The 19,445-nt window shown below is 40.8% G+C and overlaps 1 protein-coding gene across 1 annotated transcript; it reads left to right on the top strand.

Moving 5' to 3' along the window:
• The first annotated feature begins 18,023 nt into the window (after positions 1-18,023).
• LOC131247098 (uncharacterized) lies at positions 18,024-18,326 on the top strand. The gene has a single exon (XM_058247537.1). The coding sequence runs from the start codon at positions 18,024-18,026 to the stop codon at positions 18,324-18,326; it is 303 nt and encodes a 100-aa protein (XP_058103520.1).
• The last annotated feature ends 1,119 nt before the right edge of the window (positions 18,327-19,445 follow it).

The raw sequence follows: 19,445 nt of genomic DNA, 5'->3' as shown, positions 1-19,445 counted from the left end.
AATCAACTCCCTTTGTATTTGCATGAGTTGAGGAGGGCCAACCCAGGGACAGTTACTGCTGTTTCTGTAAACCAACAGACTTGGAGGTTCGAGAGATGTTTTCTAGCTCTCAGACAATGCATACGAAGTTTTCAGAAATCATTGTGGAGGGTATTGGCTTTTGACGGGACACACTTAAAGGGCAAATACAAGGGTGTGCTATTCATCGCCACAGCCTTAGATGGGGCAATCATATATTTCCACTTGCGTTTGGCATCGGAGAATCAGAGAATAGTAGTAGTTGGAATTGGTTCCTTACCCACCTTAACAATGTGTTAGGGTCTGTGGAGGGTCTTGTCATTATATCCGACCGACATAAAGATCTAATGAAAGAGGTTCCCCAAGTCTACCCGTGTGCAATCCATGGGTATTGTGTGTACCACATCTACAGAAACTTGGCGGACACTTTTAAGGACAAGTCGTTAGAGATGTATTACTGGATGACTCTGAAGACTTGCAGGAGGACCGAATTTGAAAAAATAATGCATGATATCGAAATGACCAATCTCCCAGTACATGCATGGCTGACAGAAATCGAGTACGAGAGATGGGCATCTTCGTACTTTCCAGGAAGAAGATTTAACTTGGTCACGACAAACATTTCTGAGTGTGTTAATGCCCTTTTCAAAGAAGCACATGAATACCCCGTTATGAAATTGATAGAGGCTGTAATACTGAAGATACAAGAATTGTTTTATAAGAGACGGGAATCTGCGGCATCATTTGTGGGTCCATTGACACTATAGGTGGAGAAATAGTTAAAGGATATCGTGTAGAAGGCGCGAGATGTTCGCTGCTATGCTATTTCTCAAGATGAGTACTATGTTGTTAGAGATTATAACAATACGATGAAACTCAGTTAGTTTTCATGTACATGTCGTGAGTTTAGCGTGAAGGGGTACCCTTGCGTGTATGTCCTGTCAGCCTGCATAAACTACAATCTGGATCACTACATATGCTGCTCCCCATTCTACACGGCGCATAATTACCTGTAGAGGATTTAATGCAGAACGTACGAAACAACACAGTCTTGTAGGGCCGGTAATATCTCTACTACTCATATCTGTTAGAATGAAATTGCACCAGGTTAAAAATCCATAATTGACTATAGAGGGAAAACATATATAAAGTAAAAGGTGTTCTTACTTATAAAGGAAGGACACAACCACATACAGTGTACCGAGGGGAACTTGATGCAGCAATAGTAGATTCGATTCCTTATGACATTGTATAGTATCTCAAACTACCCCAGGGATACCTATAGAAATCATCTAGTGAGTCAACTAGGTAAATATAATTCATGTTGCACATGGTTTTCGATTCGATTCCCCTAAGAAAGTGCTTCACAATTAGAAGTATGACAACTTTCACGACGTCCTCATGCTCATTGGTGTCAACTAATCTCTCAAACACCTCCATTAGTTGCTTCTTTAATACTGGATATTCTTTGAAGTATTTGTCTCTTAATAAACTCGTACTGCAACGATTCTTTGGTACAGTTAGATCTCCAATCTTAAGACCGGTAATGAGGGCGAAGTCCATCTCGGTAAAGTGCAATCGCCTCCCCTTGATCTCAAATACTAGATCACCTTTGTATCTTATAAAAAGAAGGTGAAATAGAGCCCCTAAAAATCTAAAGGATGTAACATGCAATAGAAAGGAGAAAGGAGATTGCCTAAACGAATTTAGACGACTATCGTGCTTATTCACTCCACCCTTCACCTTGTCAAACCATCATGTGAGTGTACACCTACATGTTAGGTTAGGGATTATGGCAGAATATTCGTCGCCTGCAAAGATGAATTAAAAAACATATCAAACATAAAATTCACAAGATAAACGTTGTGGACAAAATCAGACTACGTTGAAAAGAATGTAACATTTTATTAATTTGAACAAGCTTCATATGAAATAGAGATAGAACTAGAATGGGAAATACCGAAAATTGTGCAAGCCAAACTACCAACGTAAGCAAGACAAACTATAATTTAATCGGGACAAACATGAAATTGAGTGGGGCAAACTGCATAATGAGTAGGGCAAGCTAGATATTCATTGGGGCAAACTATAAAAAATTCAATGCATAATCTCCTGATCAATGTGTATTCCTGATTAATCTCATTTTTCAAATATTTAACCATATCATTTTACCAAGTTCAACGTTAGCCAGATTAGTGAACACATATGTTTCGATGCAACAAGAAGATGTTATTTGTATTTGGTTTTGTTGGTTGGTTAATTGGTCACAATTTCTTCATGAAATGGGTGAGATTCGTATTAAATCGAATAAGTACATGTAATCAACTAGGGCAAACATGAAATCGAGCGGGGCAAACTAGAAATTCAGCGAGGCAAACTAGAAACTGAGCGGGGCAAACATGAAATTGCGTAAGGGAAACTAAAAAATCAGCGGGGCAAACATGAAATTGTGCAAGGGAAACTAGAAAATCAGCGGGGCAAACATGAAATTCAGCGGAGCAAACTATGAATTCAGCGGGGCAAACTAAAAAATCAGCGGGGCAACCTGAAAAATTAGCGGGGCAAACATGAGATTGAGCGGGGTAAACTAGAAAATTAAAGGGGCAAACATGAAATTGAGCGGGGCAAACTAGAAAATCAGCGGGGCAAGCATGAAATTGAGCGGGGCAAACTAGGAAATGAGCGGGGCAAGCATGAAATTGAGTGGGGCAAACTAGGAAATGAGTGGGGCAAGTATGAAATTGAGTGGGGCAAACATGAAATTGAGCAAGGGAAACATGAAATTGAGCGGGCCAAACACGGAAATGAGCGGGGCAAACATGAAATTGAGTGGGGCAAACATGAAATTGAGCGGGACAAACTGAAAAATCAGCGAGGCAACATGAAATTGAGTGGGGGAAACATGAAATCTGCGGGGCAAACTCTAAAATCAGCGGGGCAAACATGAAATTGAGCAGGGGAAACATGAAATCAGCGGGGCAAACTAGAAAATCATTATGCCCACTGTTTCCCGTGGTATGATTCACTTGATATTATGATATGCTTCAATTTGGATTAGGTGTTGAGATTAGGATTAGGTGTAGGTTTAGGTTTAGGGATTTGAGAATACATTTAGGTTACAGGTTTAGGTTTAGGTTATAAGTGTCGGTTATAGGTTCAGGTTTAAGTTATGTTATAGGTTAAGGTTTAGGGAACTGAGAATAGGTTAAGGTTTAGGTTTAGGAAATCAGGTTTGGGACCGGGTTTAGGTTTGAGTTTTTAAGTTTAGGTTTAGGTTAAGGAGTTGAGATTAGGATTATGTGTAGGTTTAGGTTTAAGGATTTGAGAATATATTTAAGTTATAGGTTTAAGTTTAGGTTATAAGTGTCGGTTATAGGTTTAGGTTTAAGTTAGGTTATAGGTTAAGGTTTAGGGAACTGATAATAGGTTAAGATTTAGGTTTAGGAAATCGGGTTCGGGACCGGGTTTAGGTTTGGGTTTTCAAGTTTGGGTTTAGGTTAAGGAGTTGAGATTAGGTTTAGGTGTAGGTTTAGGTTTAGGGATTTGAGAATACATTTAAGTTTTAGGTTATAAGTGTAGGTTATAAGTTTAGGTTTAAGTTAGGTTATAGGTTAAATTTAGGAAATTGAGAATATGTTAAAGTTTAGGTTTATGTATTTGAGAATACACTTAGGTTTTAAGTTACAAGTGTACAATATAGGTTTAGGTTTAAGTTACATTATAGGTTAAGGTTTAGGGAATTGAGAATAAGTTAAGGTTTAAGTTTAGGGATTTGAGAATACATTTACGTTTTAGGTTTAGGTTTTGAGCGGGGGCAAACATGAAATTGAGTGGGGGCAAACTAGAGAATCAGCGGGGGAAACATGAAATTGAGCGGGGGAAACATGAAATTGAGCGGGGCAAACATGAAGTTGAGCGGGGCAAACTAGAAAATGAGCGGGGCAAGCATGAAATTGAGCGGGGCAAACTAGGAAATGAGCGAGGCAAGCATGAAATTGAGAGGGCAAACGTGAAATTGAGCGGGGCAAACAAGAAAATGAGTGGGGCAAGCATGAAATTGAGCGGGGCAAACATGAAATTGAGCGGGACAAACTGAAAATTCAGCGGGGTAAACATGAAATTGAGCGGGGGAAACATGAAGTCAGTGGGCCAAAATAAAAAATTAGCGGGGCAAACATGAAATTGAGCGGGGGAAACATGAAATCAGCGGGGTAAACTTGAAAATCATTATGCCCACTGTTTCTTGTGGTATGAGTCACTTGATATTTTGATATGCTTCAATTTGGGGCTCAACCGCTAAAATTAGATGGACGACGTGGATATACTACATACATTCAATGTGGGTCCATCTAAGTGTAGGTTATAGGTTTAGGTTTAAGTTAGGTTCTGGGTTAAGGGTTAGGGAACTGAGAATAGGTTAAGGTTTAGGTTTAGGAAATCGGGTTCGGGACCAGGTTTAGGATTGGGTTTTCAAGTTTCGATTTAGGTTAAGGAGTTGAGATTAGGATTAGGTATAGGTTTAGGTTTAAGGATTTGAGAATACATTTAAGTTATGGGTTTAGGTTTAGGTTATAAGTGTCGGTTATAGTTTTAGGTTTAAGTTAGGTTATCGGTTAAGAGTTAGGGAACTGAGAATAGGTTAAGGTTTGGGTTTAGGAAATTGGGTTCGGGACAGGGTTTAGGTTTGGGTTTTCAAGTTTAGGTTTAGGTTAGGGAGTTGAGATTATGATTAGGTGTAGGTTTAGGTTTAGGGATTTGAGAAAATATTTAGGTTATAGGTTTAGGTTTAGGTTATAAGTGTCGGTTATATGTATAGGTTTACGTTAGGCTATGGGTTAAGGTTTAGGGAACTGAGAATAGGTTAAGGTTTAGGTTTAGGAAATCGGGTTCGGGACTGGGTTTAGTTTTGGGTTTTCAAGTTTAGGTTTATGTTAAGGAGTTGAGATTAGGATTAGGTGTAGGTTTCGGTTTAGGGATTTGAGAACACATTTAGGTTATAGTTTTAGGTTATGGTTATAAGTGTCGGTTATAGGTTTAGGGAACTGAGAATAGGTTAAGTTTTAGGTTTAGGAAATCGGGTTCAGGACCGGGTTTAGGTTTGGGTTTTCAAGTTTAGGTTTAGGTTAGGGAGGATTAGGTGTAGGTTTAGGTTTAGGGATTTGAGAATACATTTAGGTTATAGGTTTAGGTTTAGGTTATAAGTGTCAGTTATAGGTATAGGTTTAAGTTAGCTCATGGGTTAAGGTTTAGGGAACTGAGAATAGGTTAAGATTTAGGTTTAGGAAATCGGGTTCGGGACCGGGTTTAGGTTTAGGTTTTCAAGTTTAGGTTTAGGTTAAGGAGTTGAGATTAGGATTAGGTGTAGGTTTAGGTTTAGAGATTTGAGAATACATTTAGATTACAGGTTTAGGTTTAGGTTATAAGTGTCGGTTATAGGTTTAGGTTTAAGTTAGGTTATAGGTTAAGGTTTAGGGAACTGATAATTGGTTAAGGTTTAGGTTTAGGAAATCGGGTTCGGGACCGGGTTTAGGTTTGGGTTTTCAAGTTTAAGTTTTGGTTAAGGAGTTGAGATTAGGATTAGGTGTAGGTTTAGGTTTAGGGTTTGAGAATACATTTAAGTTTTAGGTTATAAGTGTTGGTTATAGGTTTAGGTTTAAGTTAGGTTATACGTTAAATTTTAAGGAATTAAGAATAGGTTAAGGTTTAGGTTTAGGGATTTGAGAATACATTTAGGTTTTAGGTTACAAGTGTACAATATAGGTTTAGGTTTAAGTTATATTATAGGTTAAGGTTTAGGGAATTGAGAATAAGTTAAGGTTTAGGTTTAAGAATTTGAGAATATATTTAGGTTTTAGGTTTAGGTTTTGAGCGGGGGTAAACATGAAATTGAGTAGGGGAAAACTAGAGAATCAGCGGGGGAAACATGAAATTGAGCGGGGAAAACATGAAATTGAGTGGGGCAAACTAGAAATTGAGTGGGGCAGGCATGAAATTGAGCGGGGCAAACATGAAGTTGAGTGGGGCAAACTAGGAAATGAGCTAGGCAAGCATGAAATTGAGTGGGGCAAACTAGGAAATGAGCATGGCAAGCATGAAATTGAGCTGGGTAAACATGAAATTGAGTGGGGCAAACATGAAATTGAGAAGGGGAAACATGAAATTGAGCGGGTCAAACAAGGAAATGAGCGGGGCAAGCATGAAATTGAGCAGGGCAAACATGAAATTGAGCGGGACAAACTGGAAAATCAGTGGGGCAAACATGAAATTGAGGGGGAAAACATGAAGTTAGTGGGGCAAACTATAAAATCAGCGGGGTAAACATGAAATCAGCGGGGCAAACTTAAAAATCATTATGCCTACTGTTTCTTGTGGTATGATTCACTTGATATTTTGATATGCTTCAATTTGGGGCTCAACCGCTAAAATTAGATGGACGACGTGGATATACTACATACATTCAATGTGGGCCCATCTAAGTGTAGGTTATAGGTTTAGGTTATATGTGTAAGTTATAGGTTTAGGTTTAAGTTAGGTTCTGGGTTAAGGGTTTGGGAACTGAGAATAGGTTAAGGTTTAGGTTTAGGAAATCGGGTTCGGGACCAGATTTAGGTTTGGGTTTTCAAGTTTATGTTTAGGTTAAGGAGTTGAGATTAGGATTATGTGTAGGTTTAGGTTTAGGGATTTGAGGATACATTTAGGTTATAGGTTTAGGTTTAGGTTATAAGTGTCAGTTATAGGTTTAGGTTTAAGTTAGGTTATCGGTTAAGGGTTAGGGAACTGAGAATAGGTTAAGGTTTAGGTTTAGGAAATTGGGTTCGGAATAGGGTTTAGGTTTGGGTTTTCAAGTTTAGGTTTAGGTTAGGGAGTTGAGATTAGGATTAGGTGTAGGTTTAGGTTTAGGGATTTGTGAAAACATTTAGGTTATAGGTTTAGTTTTAGGTTATAAGTGTCAGTTATATGTATAGGTTTAAGTTAGGTTATGGGTTAAGGTTTAGGGAACTGAGAATAGGTTAAGGTTTAGGTTTAGGAAATCGAGTTCAGGACCAGGTTTAGTTTTAGATTTTCAAGTTTAGGTTTATGTTAAGGAGTTGAGATTAGGATTAGGTGTAAGTTTAGGTTTAGGGATTTGAGATTACATTTAGGTTATAGGTTTAGGTTTAGGTTATAAGTGTCGGTTATAGGTTTAGGTTTAAGTTAGGTTATAGGTTAAGGTTTAGGGAATTGAGAATAGGTTAAGTTTTAGGTTTAGGAAATCGGGTTCGGGACCGGGTTTAAGTTTGGGTTTTCAAGTTTAGGTTTAGGTTAGGGAGGATTAGGTGTAGGTTTAGGTTTAGGGATTTGAGAATACATTTAGGTTATAGGTTTAGGTTTAGGTTATAAGTGTTAGTTATAGGTATAGGTTTAAGTTAAGTCATGGGTTAAGGTTTAGGGAACTGAGAATAAGTTAAGGTTTAGGTTTAGGAAATCGGGTTCGGGACCGGGTTTAGGTTTGGGTTTTCAAGTTTAGGTTTAGGTTAAGGAGTTGAGATTAGGATTAGGTGTAGGTTTAGGTTTAGGGATTTGAGAATACATTTAGGTTACAGGTTTAGGTTTAGGTTTTAAGTGTCAGTTTTAGGTTTAGGTTTAAGTTAGGTTATAGGTTAAGGTTTAGGGAACTGATAATAGGTTAAGGTTTAGGTTTAGGAAATCGGGTTCGGGACCGGGTTTAGGTTTGGGTTTTCAAGTTTAAGTTTTGGTTAAGGAGTTGAGATTAGGATTAGGTGTAGGTTTAGGTTTAGGAATTTGAGAATACATTTAAGCTTCAGGTTATAAGTGTTGGTTATAGGTTTAGGTTTAAGTTAGGTTATAGGTTTAATTTTAGGAAATTGAGAATAGGTTAAGGTTTAGGTTTAGGGATTTGAGAATACATTTAGGTTTTAGGTTACAAGTGTACAATATAGGTTTAGGTTTAAGTTAGATTATAGGTTAAGGTTTAGGGAATTGAGAATAAGTTAAGGTTTAGGTTTAGGGATTTGAGAATACATTTAGGTTTTAGGTTTAGGTTTAGGTTTTGAGCAGGGGCAAACATGAAATTGAGAGGGGGGGGGGGGGGGGGGGGGGCGCAAACTAGAGAATCAGCGGGGTAAACATGAAATTGAGTGGGGGAAACATGAAATTGAGTGGGGCAAACTAGAAATTGAGTGGGGCAGGCATGAAATTGAGCGGGGCAAACTAGGAAATGAGCGGGGCAAGCATGGAATTGAACAGGGCAAACTAGGAAGTGAGCGGGGCAACCACAAAATTGATCGGGGCAAACTAGGAAATGAGCAGGGCAACCATGAAATTGAGTGGGGCGAACTAGGAAATGAGCAGGGCAGGCATGAAATTGAGTAGGGCAAACATGAAATTGAGCGGGGGAAACATAAAATTGAGCAGGGCAAACGTGAAATTGAGTAGGGCAAGTATGAACCTGAGCGGGGCAAACATGAAATTGAGCGGGACAAACTGAAAAATCAGCGGGGCAAACATGAAATTGAGTAGGGGAAACATGAAATCAGTGGGGCAAACTATAAAGTCAGCAGGGCAAACATGAAATTGAGCGAGGAAACATGAAATCAGCAGGGCAAATTAGAAAATCATTATGCCCATTGTTTCCCGTGGTATGATTCACTTGATATTTTGATATGCTTCAATTTGGGGCTCAACCCCTTAAATTAGATGAAAAAATTTATGGACGGTGTGGATATACTACAGGAAACGGATTGGTTACTCCCCCTGCCACCAGCCAATGGCTGATGTTCCGTGCTCTATGGGCCCCATCATGATGTATGTGTTTCATCCATGTCGTCCATCTATTTTTATAGATTATTTTATCATATTATACAAAAATTGAGGTATATCCTGATCTCAATTGGACCACATTACAGGAAATAGTGTTTAATGAACATCGACCATTAAAAACTTTTTGGGGGCCATAAAAGTATTGGGTCAAGATGATCTTTGTTTTTAGCCTTCGTCTGGGTCTTTATCACCTAAAAACCAGATTGGATTTCAGAAAAACAGTACAGTGGGCCTCAGGAGGATTTAAATGATGGATATCCAATCACCATTATTTTCCTTTAGCGGGCCAGCAGCCAAATTTCCATCTAATTTGGGGCTTAACCCCTTAAATTAGATGGAAATTGAGCGGACAAAATGGATAAAACACATACACCATGGTAGGGCCCACAAAGCACCAACCACTAGCCATGTACACCATGGTGGGACTCACAGAGCAACGACCACCAGTCATGTACACCATGGTGGGGCCAAAGAGCCCCGACCACCAGCCACGTACACCATGGTGGGGCCAAAGAGCACCGACCATCAGCAATGTACACCATAGTGGGGCCCACAAAGCACCGACCACTAGCCATGTAGATCATGGTGGGGCCCACAGAGCACCGGAGGAGTAGCCAATCCGTTTCCTATACCCATACATTCAATGTGGGCCCAACTGAGTTTAAAATATACCTGTGCTGCATGCTTTCTTCGCTGGACCGACCATTTTCAGAAGAAGACAATTGTTGATAAGGGGGGCCCACAAAAAGGGGGGCCCCACAAAAGGGTTTTTTTTGTCTTTTTAACTGGGTGAAGAAAATGGGTGAAAGCAATGGCAGTGAAGTAGCAGTGGAAAGGGAAAGGAAAAGGAAACAATTGAAAGGGAGAAGAAAAACAATAGTGAAAAGGAGGGATATTTTCGTCTTAAAATTCGTAATCCGCATGTGCAGGTCTAAGTTGCAAAAGAAGGTTTGTCTTCTTTCATAAAAACAGCTGGCTAAAAGGTGGGGTCCATAGTCCTAAATTTCTCGCGGCTATTCATAACGTGCTGTCACGTGATATTGCGGTCTCTTTTTTAATCGTAGTCTCGATGGTGTGGAGCACCTAGTCCAGAGATGTTGCGGTCTCTCCCGTTCTTAACTGGAGACGGGAGGGGTAGGACACAATTCGCGTCCCACCGGGAATTAGCTAGAGACGGAAGGTCCTGGCGAGATCTCTGTGGGGTCCACTGTGATGTATTTGTTTTATCTATACCATTTATCCATTTTAATAGATCATTTTAGGGCATGAGCCCAAAAATGGGATAGATCCAACCCTTGTGTGGACCACACCATAAGAAGCAGTCGTGATAATGACACCCACGGTTGAAACCTTCTTAGGGCCCACCATAATCTTTATTTTCCACCCAACCTGTTCACAAGGTCAGACAGAACTTAATGAAGGGTAAACATAAATACCGACTTGATTCAAAACCAGTGTGCCCCTAATAGGTTTTCAACAATAAGCATTTCATCCTCGCTGTTTTATGTGGTATGGTCCACTCAAAACTTAAATCTGCCTCCTTTTTCGTTTAATTTCATAAAATGATCTATCAAAATAGATAGATAGCTCAGACAAAATACATACATCAAGGTGGGTCCCACACAGCTCCTACCTGGACCATCGGTCTCTAGATAAGTTCGGCCGCCCAATCCATGTCCCTAGTGAAATATGTAAATGCCAAAGACAAAACCTTATGATAGGCACTTAATCAGTTAAAAATTAATTACAGGCATGCATACAAGTTGTTGGGGAAAAATAGTACAAGTTTAGAGACTCCGCTATGGACTGGACCAACTCTACTGACACCGCCCGGGATCTCGAGGTAACAAGCTTGATCGAGGCACGCATACCCAAAGCCTAAAGGAGAGACTCAGCTCGGATTACAAGGAACCAACCTAGACCAAGACTTACAAAGTCTTGAGCCATAAGGCAAAGAATCTTTGAGATGCATGAAGTTGGCTTGACAAATGAGGCAGCAGCACCCAAATAGGCCGACTAAAACCCAATGCTCAAAAGCCACATGACCGGCTATAAAACTGACCTATCCTTGGGTTGGTTACAGAGTCGGCTATCGGATTAAGAAGGTGCACTGATTATGGATCGGTCTCATCTCATCCGACAGAGGGCAAGTAGCTCAACCTTTTATAGCCAGCTAAGACTCGCTTATCAATAGAGTCAGCCAGGCCTTATCCAATCGGTAAAATCTACCAAGAAAGAAACAAACAGTGTAAAGTAAAACACCTTCTCAAAAATCAAGGAAGAAGATCACTGATCCTAAGGATTTCGGGATCGGCTAGAGTCCAAAATTGGATTGGCATTAAATCTTCAAGATATCAGGAAAGAATCCTGGCACTGTCATGCCCCAAACCCAGGGACGGACAGCTTCCGTGATGCCCCGAATCCGGCACTCGACTTCCATTCACCAAGTCCCGAATTCGGCGCACCACAAGGAAGATTTTTTTACTGATTTTTTTTATACATATATAATAATACCTGAGCATAAAGGTACATAATGTCAACATTGCCAAATCGAAAAATAGATGCAATGCATCGAGAAAGCAAAGTCTTCCAAGCTACTCCAGCCCTGAAAAAAATGAGAAATAAGAAGCCTAGGCAAAAAGCCTAGTGAGTACACACATGTGTGCAGTGTTTCCTACATGCAAGTAAGATAAATATGTTACAAGGAAATCATATATGTGAAAGGCGTGTAGCATGTAAAGTATGATGTCAATGCCAATGCAATGCATATGCATCATAGTAATACTCCAAGTCAATGCTACCAGCATCACCAAGTCATATTTTCATTTATCCTATACCATAGCCATAACCGTATTCAACACATTTGTAATCACATCATCATCATCATATTGTCATGCCATAATTATACAATATCAGAAATATTGACAAGTCCATGAGTCAAACAATATCAGAATACGCAATACAGATCAACTATACAAATGAGGAACAATATCAGAATATGCGATACAGATCAACTATATAAATGAGGAGTCATAAAGAGTCAAATATCAGATGCCGTATCTAAATCATATAAATGCAAAAACACAGGTAACCCAAAATGCCATATGCCGCGGATGTAATGCAATTATGCTGTGCGAATGGAATGACCATATTGAAGTGTGAAGTTGGGATGATAGTACGTAGTATCGTAAGCTATAGGGTCCATCACAAGGGACTTCTATCTAAACCAGTCCCATACCTAAATTTGGATAGTCAGACTCAATGTGGTAAACTCCTGATCTTAGGTTAGTCGTATGCTCCAATCGAAATCCTGGCCATTGCGAAGGTACATGTACAAATAGTTGCACACTACCAGCCCAAGTGGATAGTGAATGAATGAATGAATGATTATGTAACTCCTCCTCAATAAATCCACATATCAGTACAGTTCCTCTTTGGGATCATCACCGGGGTTTAGTACACTCCAAATAGCACTATCGCTCTCCCAGCCGCACAGTCCAAGTAAGCATAAGAAACCTCACTATCCGCCTGGCTAATAGTTTACCAATACCTATTCGACATGTCAATAGTGGACCCATTCACGAGCTAGTCAAACTCAGCCTAGCAATGCCCCCTACGCTCGGGCGGATAAGGCACACCCCCTCTCAACTGACCACGACACAGTGGGAGATGCGACCTTCTGGTATTCGGCACTCGGGCGCTCATGTATCCACTCGGTCTCGATGTTGGGGCGTCCTCTGGAACTAAGAGGGTTTAAGGATTTTTACTCAGGGCCATCTATGGCAGCTCGATGCTAGAATAAATTTTTAGTGTCCCGTCTGGCCATCCACGATATGTCTGTGGAGGCTATGGCCCTGATGTCGCTAGGGCGTACAGTAATCATAATGCAAGATGCATGAGTTATACAATCCAGTCATGGAGCAATTCGGCGCATACCATGTACTCATGTAAGACAATCTCCGCTTATCAGGGAGTCTCATAATCGTCATGCCCAAAGACATATGCAATGGTCAACTATCTCTCATAACAAACATGCAGATGATGCATATGGGCATGTATCATGATGCTATGCTGTCACATACTCATAATCGGCATCGACAATCGGAATCGGTGAGAATGGGCCTAACAAGGCCTAAGGAAAAGTCACAATGTGGACATTCAACCATCATTGCCTATCAATGTGGACATTTAACCAACATTGCTCCCAAGGAGTGACCCACATAAGCATCAATACATACATCATGGTGAAATCACACATCACATCGGTCCTCATATACATCACTTTGGGTCTCACACAAGGGCCACATATTCATCGCATTGGGCCTCACTCATGGGCCGCATATACATCACATTGGGCCGTATCATATGGGCCGCATATACATCACATTGGGCCGTATCATATGGGCCTTACACATCGCAATGGGCCTCGGCACATGGGCCATGAATACACCACATCAGGCTTCACAACCCATGAGCTTTAAATACACAATAGGTGGGCCCTACACATGGGCCTCAAATACATCACAATGAGCCTCATCATATGGGGCTAAAATATATCTCAATGGGCCTTGCCCATAGGCCATGAATACATGGCTACACCAATTATGATAAGTCTTATACTACAACTACTTCACACGTCACATAGTTAATGGCTCATATTTGGTGTCGTATGGTTAAGGGCCAAGAGCCATATTTCATCGTACCATTTACGGTTTACAAATCACAGCGTATAGAATCCAGGACCTTGATAGCATTAGCTAGGGTAACATAACCCTACATCACATTCAGTTTAGTGTACAACTTAGTTATATGTGATTCAAGTGGCGGTATCTATATCGATAAGCACAAACTTATGTTGTTGATTGACCATCGATGCCACTTGATTTCATATGGTTAGGTGGCCTTGTACGTATTTCACATTCATACAATTAGATGACTACAGATACTCCACCATTGCCTATGATTAGGTGGCTATATATACATCAAATACCTATATGATTAATGGACCAAACAGGTATATCACACCCTCACACCACTAGAGTCTACATATTTGTTATAATTAAACATGTTTAAGGGTTTAAACACAAGTCACATGATCCTATTACTTAGGGCCGTACTCTAACCAAAGTGTCAAGTGATCAAGGGCTGTCCACGATCAGCCCATTTAAGGGATTAATCATCATTACTTCAAAATTTACAATACCAGTTCATCATATGATCAACACTTGGAGATTACAAACTCTTGTCGAAGAGGCCTAATGGTTGGCCCAAGGCTACCACTGATGGGCCCACATGGCATTCACTTAAAATGGGCCTTAACATTCTTGGACCCACACATAAATGGAATTTACAATGAGTTTTATATGGTGGAGCTCATGGGGCTTTCCCATGAGGTTAAGTCGTATGTGACCCACTTAAGACTTAGGTCTACTTTGATTTTAGTACAAATCCTAAAATAATATGAGGAAGTGGATGGTCTGCATGGATTAAATAGATACCCCATGGTGGCCTTAGGTTGGATTTAATAGTTAGGTCTTTATTCTCACAGCCTTGTATTGTATGGTCCAATTCAGGTTGGATAGACTGATCTTTGGGACAATGCTCTAAAGGGGACCCGGCATATGGGCTAGATGGGTTGGATATCTAATACATCATCAGGATGGCCCATAACAATTTTTTTTTTTGTGATGAGAGTTCAATTTACATTATTTCATAATGTATGGCTATTTAATCATTGGATGGGCCTGATTCATGGTAACATACCGTCAAAAGGGATTGGTAAAATAGATAAACAATAAGATCTTGAATATAAATCATGTCATAACCATGGTGGATTAAGTGACATAACACCTATATCAAAGTGGGCCATACCACACACAAGTTGAGAGGGTTACCTTCCCTTAAATATTCATAATTATTTGTTGGGCCCACGGAGGTGTGGTTCATAAATCCAGCCCATATTATGTGTGTCCCACTTGGTTAAGGGGTCAGACCAAGTTTCAGAGACATCCAAATTTTAGGTGGACCTAACACATGATTTTACATGCTCGAGCTTCGAGTTGTACGAATGGTTCAACGAGATCAAAGTTACATGGGTCCTAAAGTGATGTATTTATTATACCTACACCGTTCATCTATTTTTAGAGATCATTTTAGAAAATTATCTAAAAATGAATCATAACCAAAGATTATCTGGACCTCACCTCAATTAGCGATGAGGATAGTGATTTCACCGTTAAACCATTCATAGGGCCCACCATAATGTTTATTTTCCATTCAATCTGTTCATAAGGTCACAAAGACCTGAATTAAGGGGAAATACAAATTTCATATTGGTCCAAAACTTTTGACCCAAAAAGGGTTCCAATGGTAAATGTTTAATCCTTGTGTTTTTGTAGTGTGGCCCACTTGATAGTTAGATCTATCTTATTTTTCTTCTCAAACCTTAAGACAAGCTCACCAAATGGATGGATGGTTTAATTACAACATACACCACATGATCAGACCCATGAAAATTGTTGATTTATTCAGCTTCATAAATTTATTTTTATTTTTATTTTTTTGATGGTGTGGGCCACCTGAGTTCCGTGTACGGCTGAATTTTGGAGGTGACCCGTTTTTAAACGGGACCCATCAAATGCATGGGGCTAATGTTCGACACAACTCATGGTGGGGCCTGTGGTGGGGCCCACCTCCTTCCAGCATCAGCAGAGATGCTGCTTGCTGCAGCGTCAGACGCTGGCAGCAATAGCGTCAGTGCTGTTTTTTTTTCATATATGGGGCCCACAACAGGACGATCTAGTCCATCTGTTGTGTGTGTCCCATGTGGTGGAGGGTTCAGTCCAAGTTTCAGATACATAAAAATTTCAATTGGGCCCCAGCAAGTACTTTTATATGTTTTAGCATGTCTTCACATGATTTTTGATGGTGTGGCCTACCAGAGAACTGGATTAGCTTCATTTTTCGACTCAACGCCTAAAATGATCTAAAAAATTGAATGGACGGCGTGGATTTAATACATACATCATGGCTGGGGCCCGTTGTGGACCCACACCTCTTCCCTTCTTTTTCTTTCAAATGGCAGCAGGCGTTTGGACGTTGCAGCCTTTTTTTTTCTGTGGTGTGTATGCATGTGCGTGCATGTGTGTGTTTGGACAGCCCAATGGCCTCACTTTGGGCAGTTTGGATGGCTTACATAATTCTGGTGGGGCCCACTATCAATGGGTCCCACATAAAGTCTTTAATAATTTATTTTTATTATTAATCTTTATATATATATATATATTCCCATGAATCCACATCATTAAACACATCATTATCATCATATCATCACCATTTTTTTATCATCTTTTTATATGTACTCTCTTATGTATCTACACCATTAATCACATGATTATCATCAAATCATCACCACTAAAAATCATACAAATACAATAAGAAAGAGAACAAACCAAGAGTGGAGTGGGTGTATTCACCTTGATGAATTAGATGGATGGAATGGATGAAATTGATGGAATGGATGGTTGAGATGGATGGAAGGGATGAGATTAATGGCCCACCAAGATCAATCCTCTCTCTCTCCCTCTCTAGTTGTAGAAAAATGGTGAAAGGCTAAGAGGTGGAGAGGTTTATGTAGAGAAATGGATAAAATATGGTTAAGTTAGGCTAATGTGATTAATCTTAGCTTATGCTAGGATTATGGTAATTAATTTATGCTTTGTAATTAATGTTGAATTAAAGGAGTATGGGATGGCATGGTGTGATGATGTCATGCATGAGGTGTGGCATGGAAGAGAGTTAACTTTTCATGCATATGAGAGATGAGAGGTATGGGTGTGTGACATCACACACATGGGTAGAGATTCTCTCACCCATGTGTGGCATGTGCATGTGTGTATGACATATGTTGTGCACATGTGTGGAGTGGAGTACATGGCGCCTTGCGCACATGATACACTAATGATTCTTCATGGTGTATCTCACTAACGGAGTATCGTATAGATGCACGGGTGGTACCTACGTGATCGTAGCGACTGGGCGGTCGATATGAGATAAGTTTTGAGGTCTTGGGTTTCGATCAGTCAGGTGTGTACTATGAATGGTCAATTTAGGTCTAGCTAAGGGCGTCAATCATTGTGTACGTATGCATAAAAAATGGTACGGAATGGGTGGGGTGTTATAGGCACAATGGGATCCTCCCCTTCCTATAAATATAAGAGACTTCAAGGGTGAAAGGTACACAAAAACTCTCTCTAAAACCCTTCAATACGATCCTAGCCCTGACTTTGGCATCAGAGGGTCCCCAGCTCTAGCCAAGGTCTCCATTGTCTTCTTCCCGTGCAGGTAAAGGATTCAAGGAGGGCATACTAAATTTTTTGCATCAACAGTTTGGCGCCGTCTATGGGAAGACGATACGAAAAGTTGTCCTCTCCAAGTACTGAGTAATCTCCGATGGCAAGAACAAGGAAAACCGTCTAGAACAAGCCTAATGAGGTCCCTGTCACTGGACCACTAGTGACAGAAGACCTGTAGGGTATGAAAGGAGCCCAAGGGGCCCAGAACTGACCCAATAATCGACAAGGTTCTGCGGCCCATCCGGCAACCTCCGTTTTGACCAAGCACACTAAACAGAATCGAAGAAACAGACGGTTAGATAAGGAGGTCCAAGAACTCAAGACTGACATGAACCATATGAAGCAAATGCTGGAACAGATCCATCGCCAGCAAGTTCTGCTGCCTCAGTAGGACGATGGTCTGGCGAACGCCCCACGACAATTCGTCGATCCTCAGCCCATCCCTCCACGATCTATTCCTTAGCAAAGCCAACACCAGGGTCTGGCTGAGCCTGCACCCTCTCATATCTCCATGATTGCTCCGCTGCCTACCACCGATCTTCAACACGAAATAGATTAGAGAAGGCGCAGCAGGCCCCGGTCGAGGGTACGGCTGGCAGCGATGAACCCTGGAAAACTGACCTCCAGGACCTATGGAAGGAAGTACGGGAGGATATCGTAGATATGAAGCAAAATCATAATGTAAATTAGATAAGGCCTGAGGCGAAGACATCCCCGTTCACAGAAGAGATTATGTAAGCTCGACTATCAGAACGATTCCGCCTTCATTAGATCACGCCCTTCACTGGCAAAACCGATCCAACCGAGTACATCGAGTCCTTTCGGACCTATATGGAATTACACGATGCCTCGGATGCTGTGATGTGTCGGGCCTTCTCCCTCACTTTAGCCGACGTAGCTCAGCTTTGGTTCAAACAGTTAAAGCTAAAGTGCATTAGCTCGTTTATAGAGCTCAGCAACGCTTTCCTCGCCAATTTCATTGATGGGAAGAAAAAGTTGAAGTCATCTACACACTTGAATAATATAATTCAAAAAGAGGGAGAGCTACTTAAGGATTATATCAAATGCTTTAATTTTGAGTCGCTCCAAGTCCGGAAACATTCAGACGAGATAGCCCTCAACTTGATCATGTAAGGAGTCAAAGATAGGCCGTTTCTTGCATCCTTGGATAAAAACTCACCTACTACTCTGGCTGAATTCATGGCTCGATCGGATAAATATGCTAATGCTGAAGAAACACAAATCCTGTGCGAGGCCACTCAAAATGCAAAAACTTCGGCCAAAGAGTCAGCAAAAAAGGAAGTCGACTTGGCTAGTGGTAAGAAGCGTAAGGATGATCAATCCTGCGATGAACATAGGTCATGTAAGCGGCCTGACCACAAATTCTTGACTTACACTCTGCTCAATAAATCACGAGAGCAAGTCCTTATGGAAATAAAGAACGAAAGATTCATAAACTGGCCCGACAAGCTCCACGGTAATCCCAACCGTCGGAAAAAAGACAAGTACTGCCATTATCATCAAGATCATGGGCATAATACGAGTGATTACTATAACTTGAAACAAGAAATTGAGAGGCTCATCCGAGAAGGCCATCTCAGAGAGTATGTCAAAAGAACCTGGATGACAGAAGAATGCTCAGGTGACAACCGACCTATGAAAGAAATTCGAACTATTGTCGGTGGTCCCCGTTGCAGAGGTGACTTGAACAATGCTCGAAAAAATTATGCAAGGAGCATCAGTCGGCCTGAGTTGGAGATCCTGATTTTTGCTCGACCTTCAAAAGAGAAAAAAAGAAAAAGTATTGCATATCGTTTACCGATGAAGACGCTCAGGGTATTCATCATCCACATGATGACACCTTAGTCGTTACCCTCACTATAACAAACCGCAAAGTGTTCTGTATTCTCATCGTTACAGGATCGTCTGCAGATGTGCTGTTCGTTCAAGCATTCGATAAAATGGGCATCAAACGATCAGCATTACGGCCAGTCTGAACCCCATTGATCGGATTCTTGGGTGGACAAATCCTTCCTGAAGGAGTCATCTCATTGCCACTCACTGCCAGAAATTTCTAGCATCAGGCGATGGTTATGGCTGACTTTCTAATAGTCGATCAACCATCAGTCTACAACGCAATTGTTGGTCGACCCTCCCTATGTCTTCTCCGAGCTTTTGTGTCGATGTACCACCTCTCTATGAAATTCCTGACCAAGTCAGGAGTAGGAGTCATCAAAGGTGACCAACAGGATG

The sequence above is a fragment of the Magnolia sinica genome, chromosome 5 (genome assembly GCF_029962835.1).
Source record: "Magnolia sinica isolate HGM2019 chromosome 5, MsV1, whole genome shotgun sequence".
NCBI lineage: Eukaryota > Viridiplantae > Streptophyta > Magnoliopsida > Magnoliales > Magnoliaceae > Magnolia > Magnolia sinica.
The sequence above is the reverse complement of the archived record's forward strand: the minus strand, read 5'-3'. Positions and strand labels throughout refer to the sequence as shown.

Bases quoted from the DNA above. Each gene is read 5' to 3' on its own strand.
- LOC131247098 (XM_058247537.1), top strand. From the start codon at position 18,024: ATGGAATTACACGATGCCTCGGATGCTGTGATGTGTCGGGCCTTCTCC.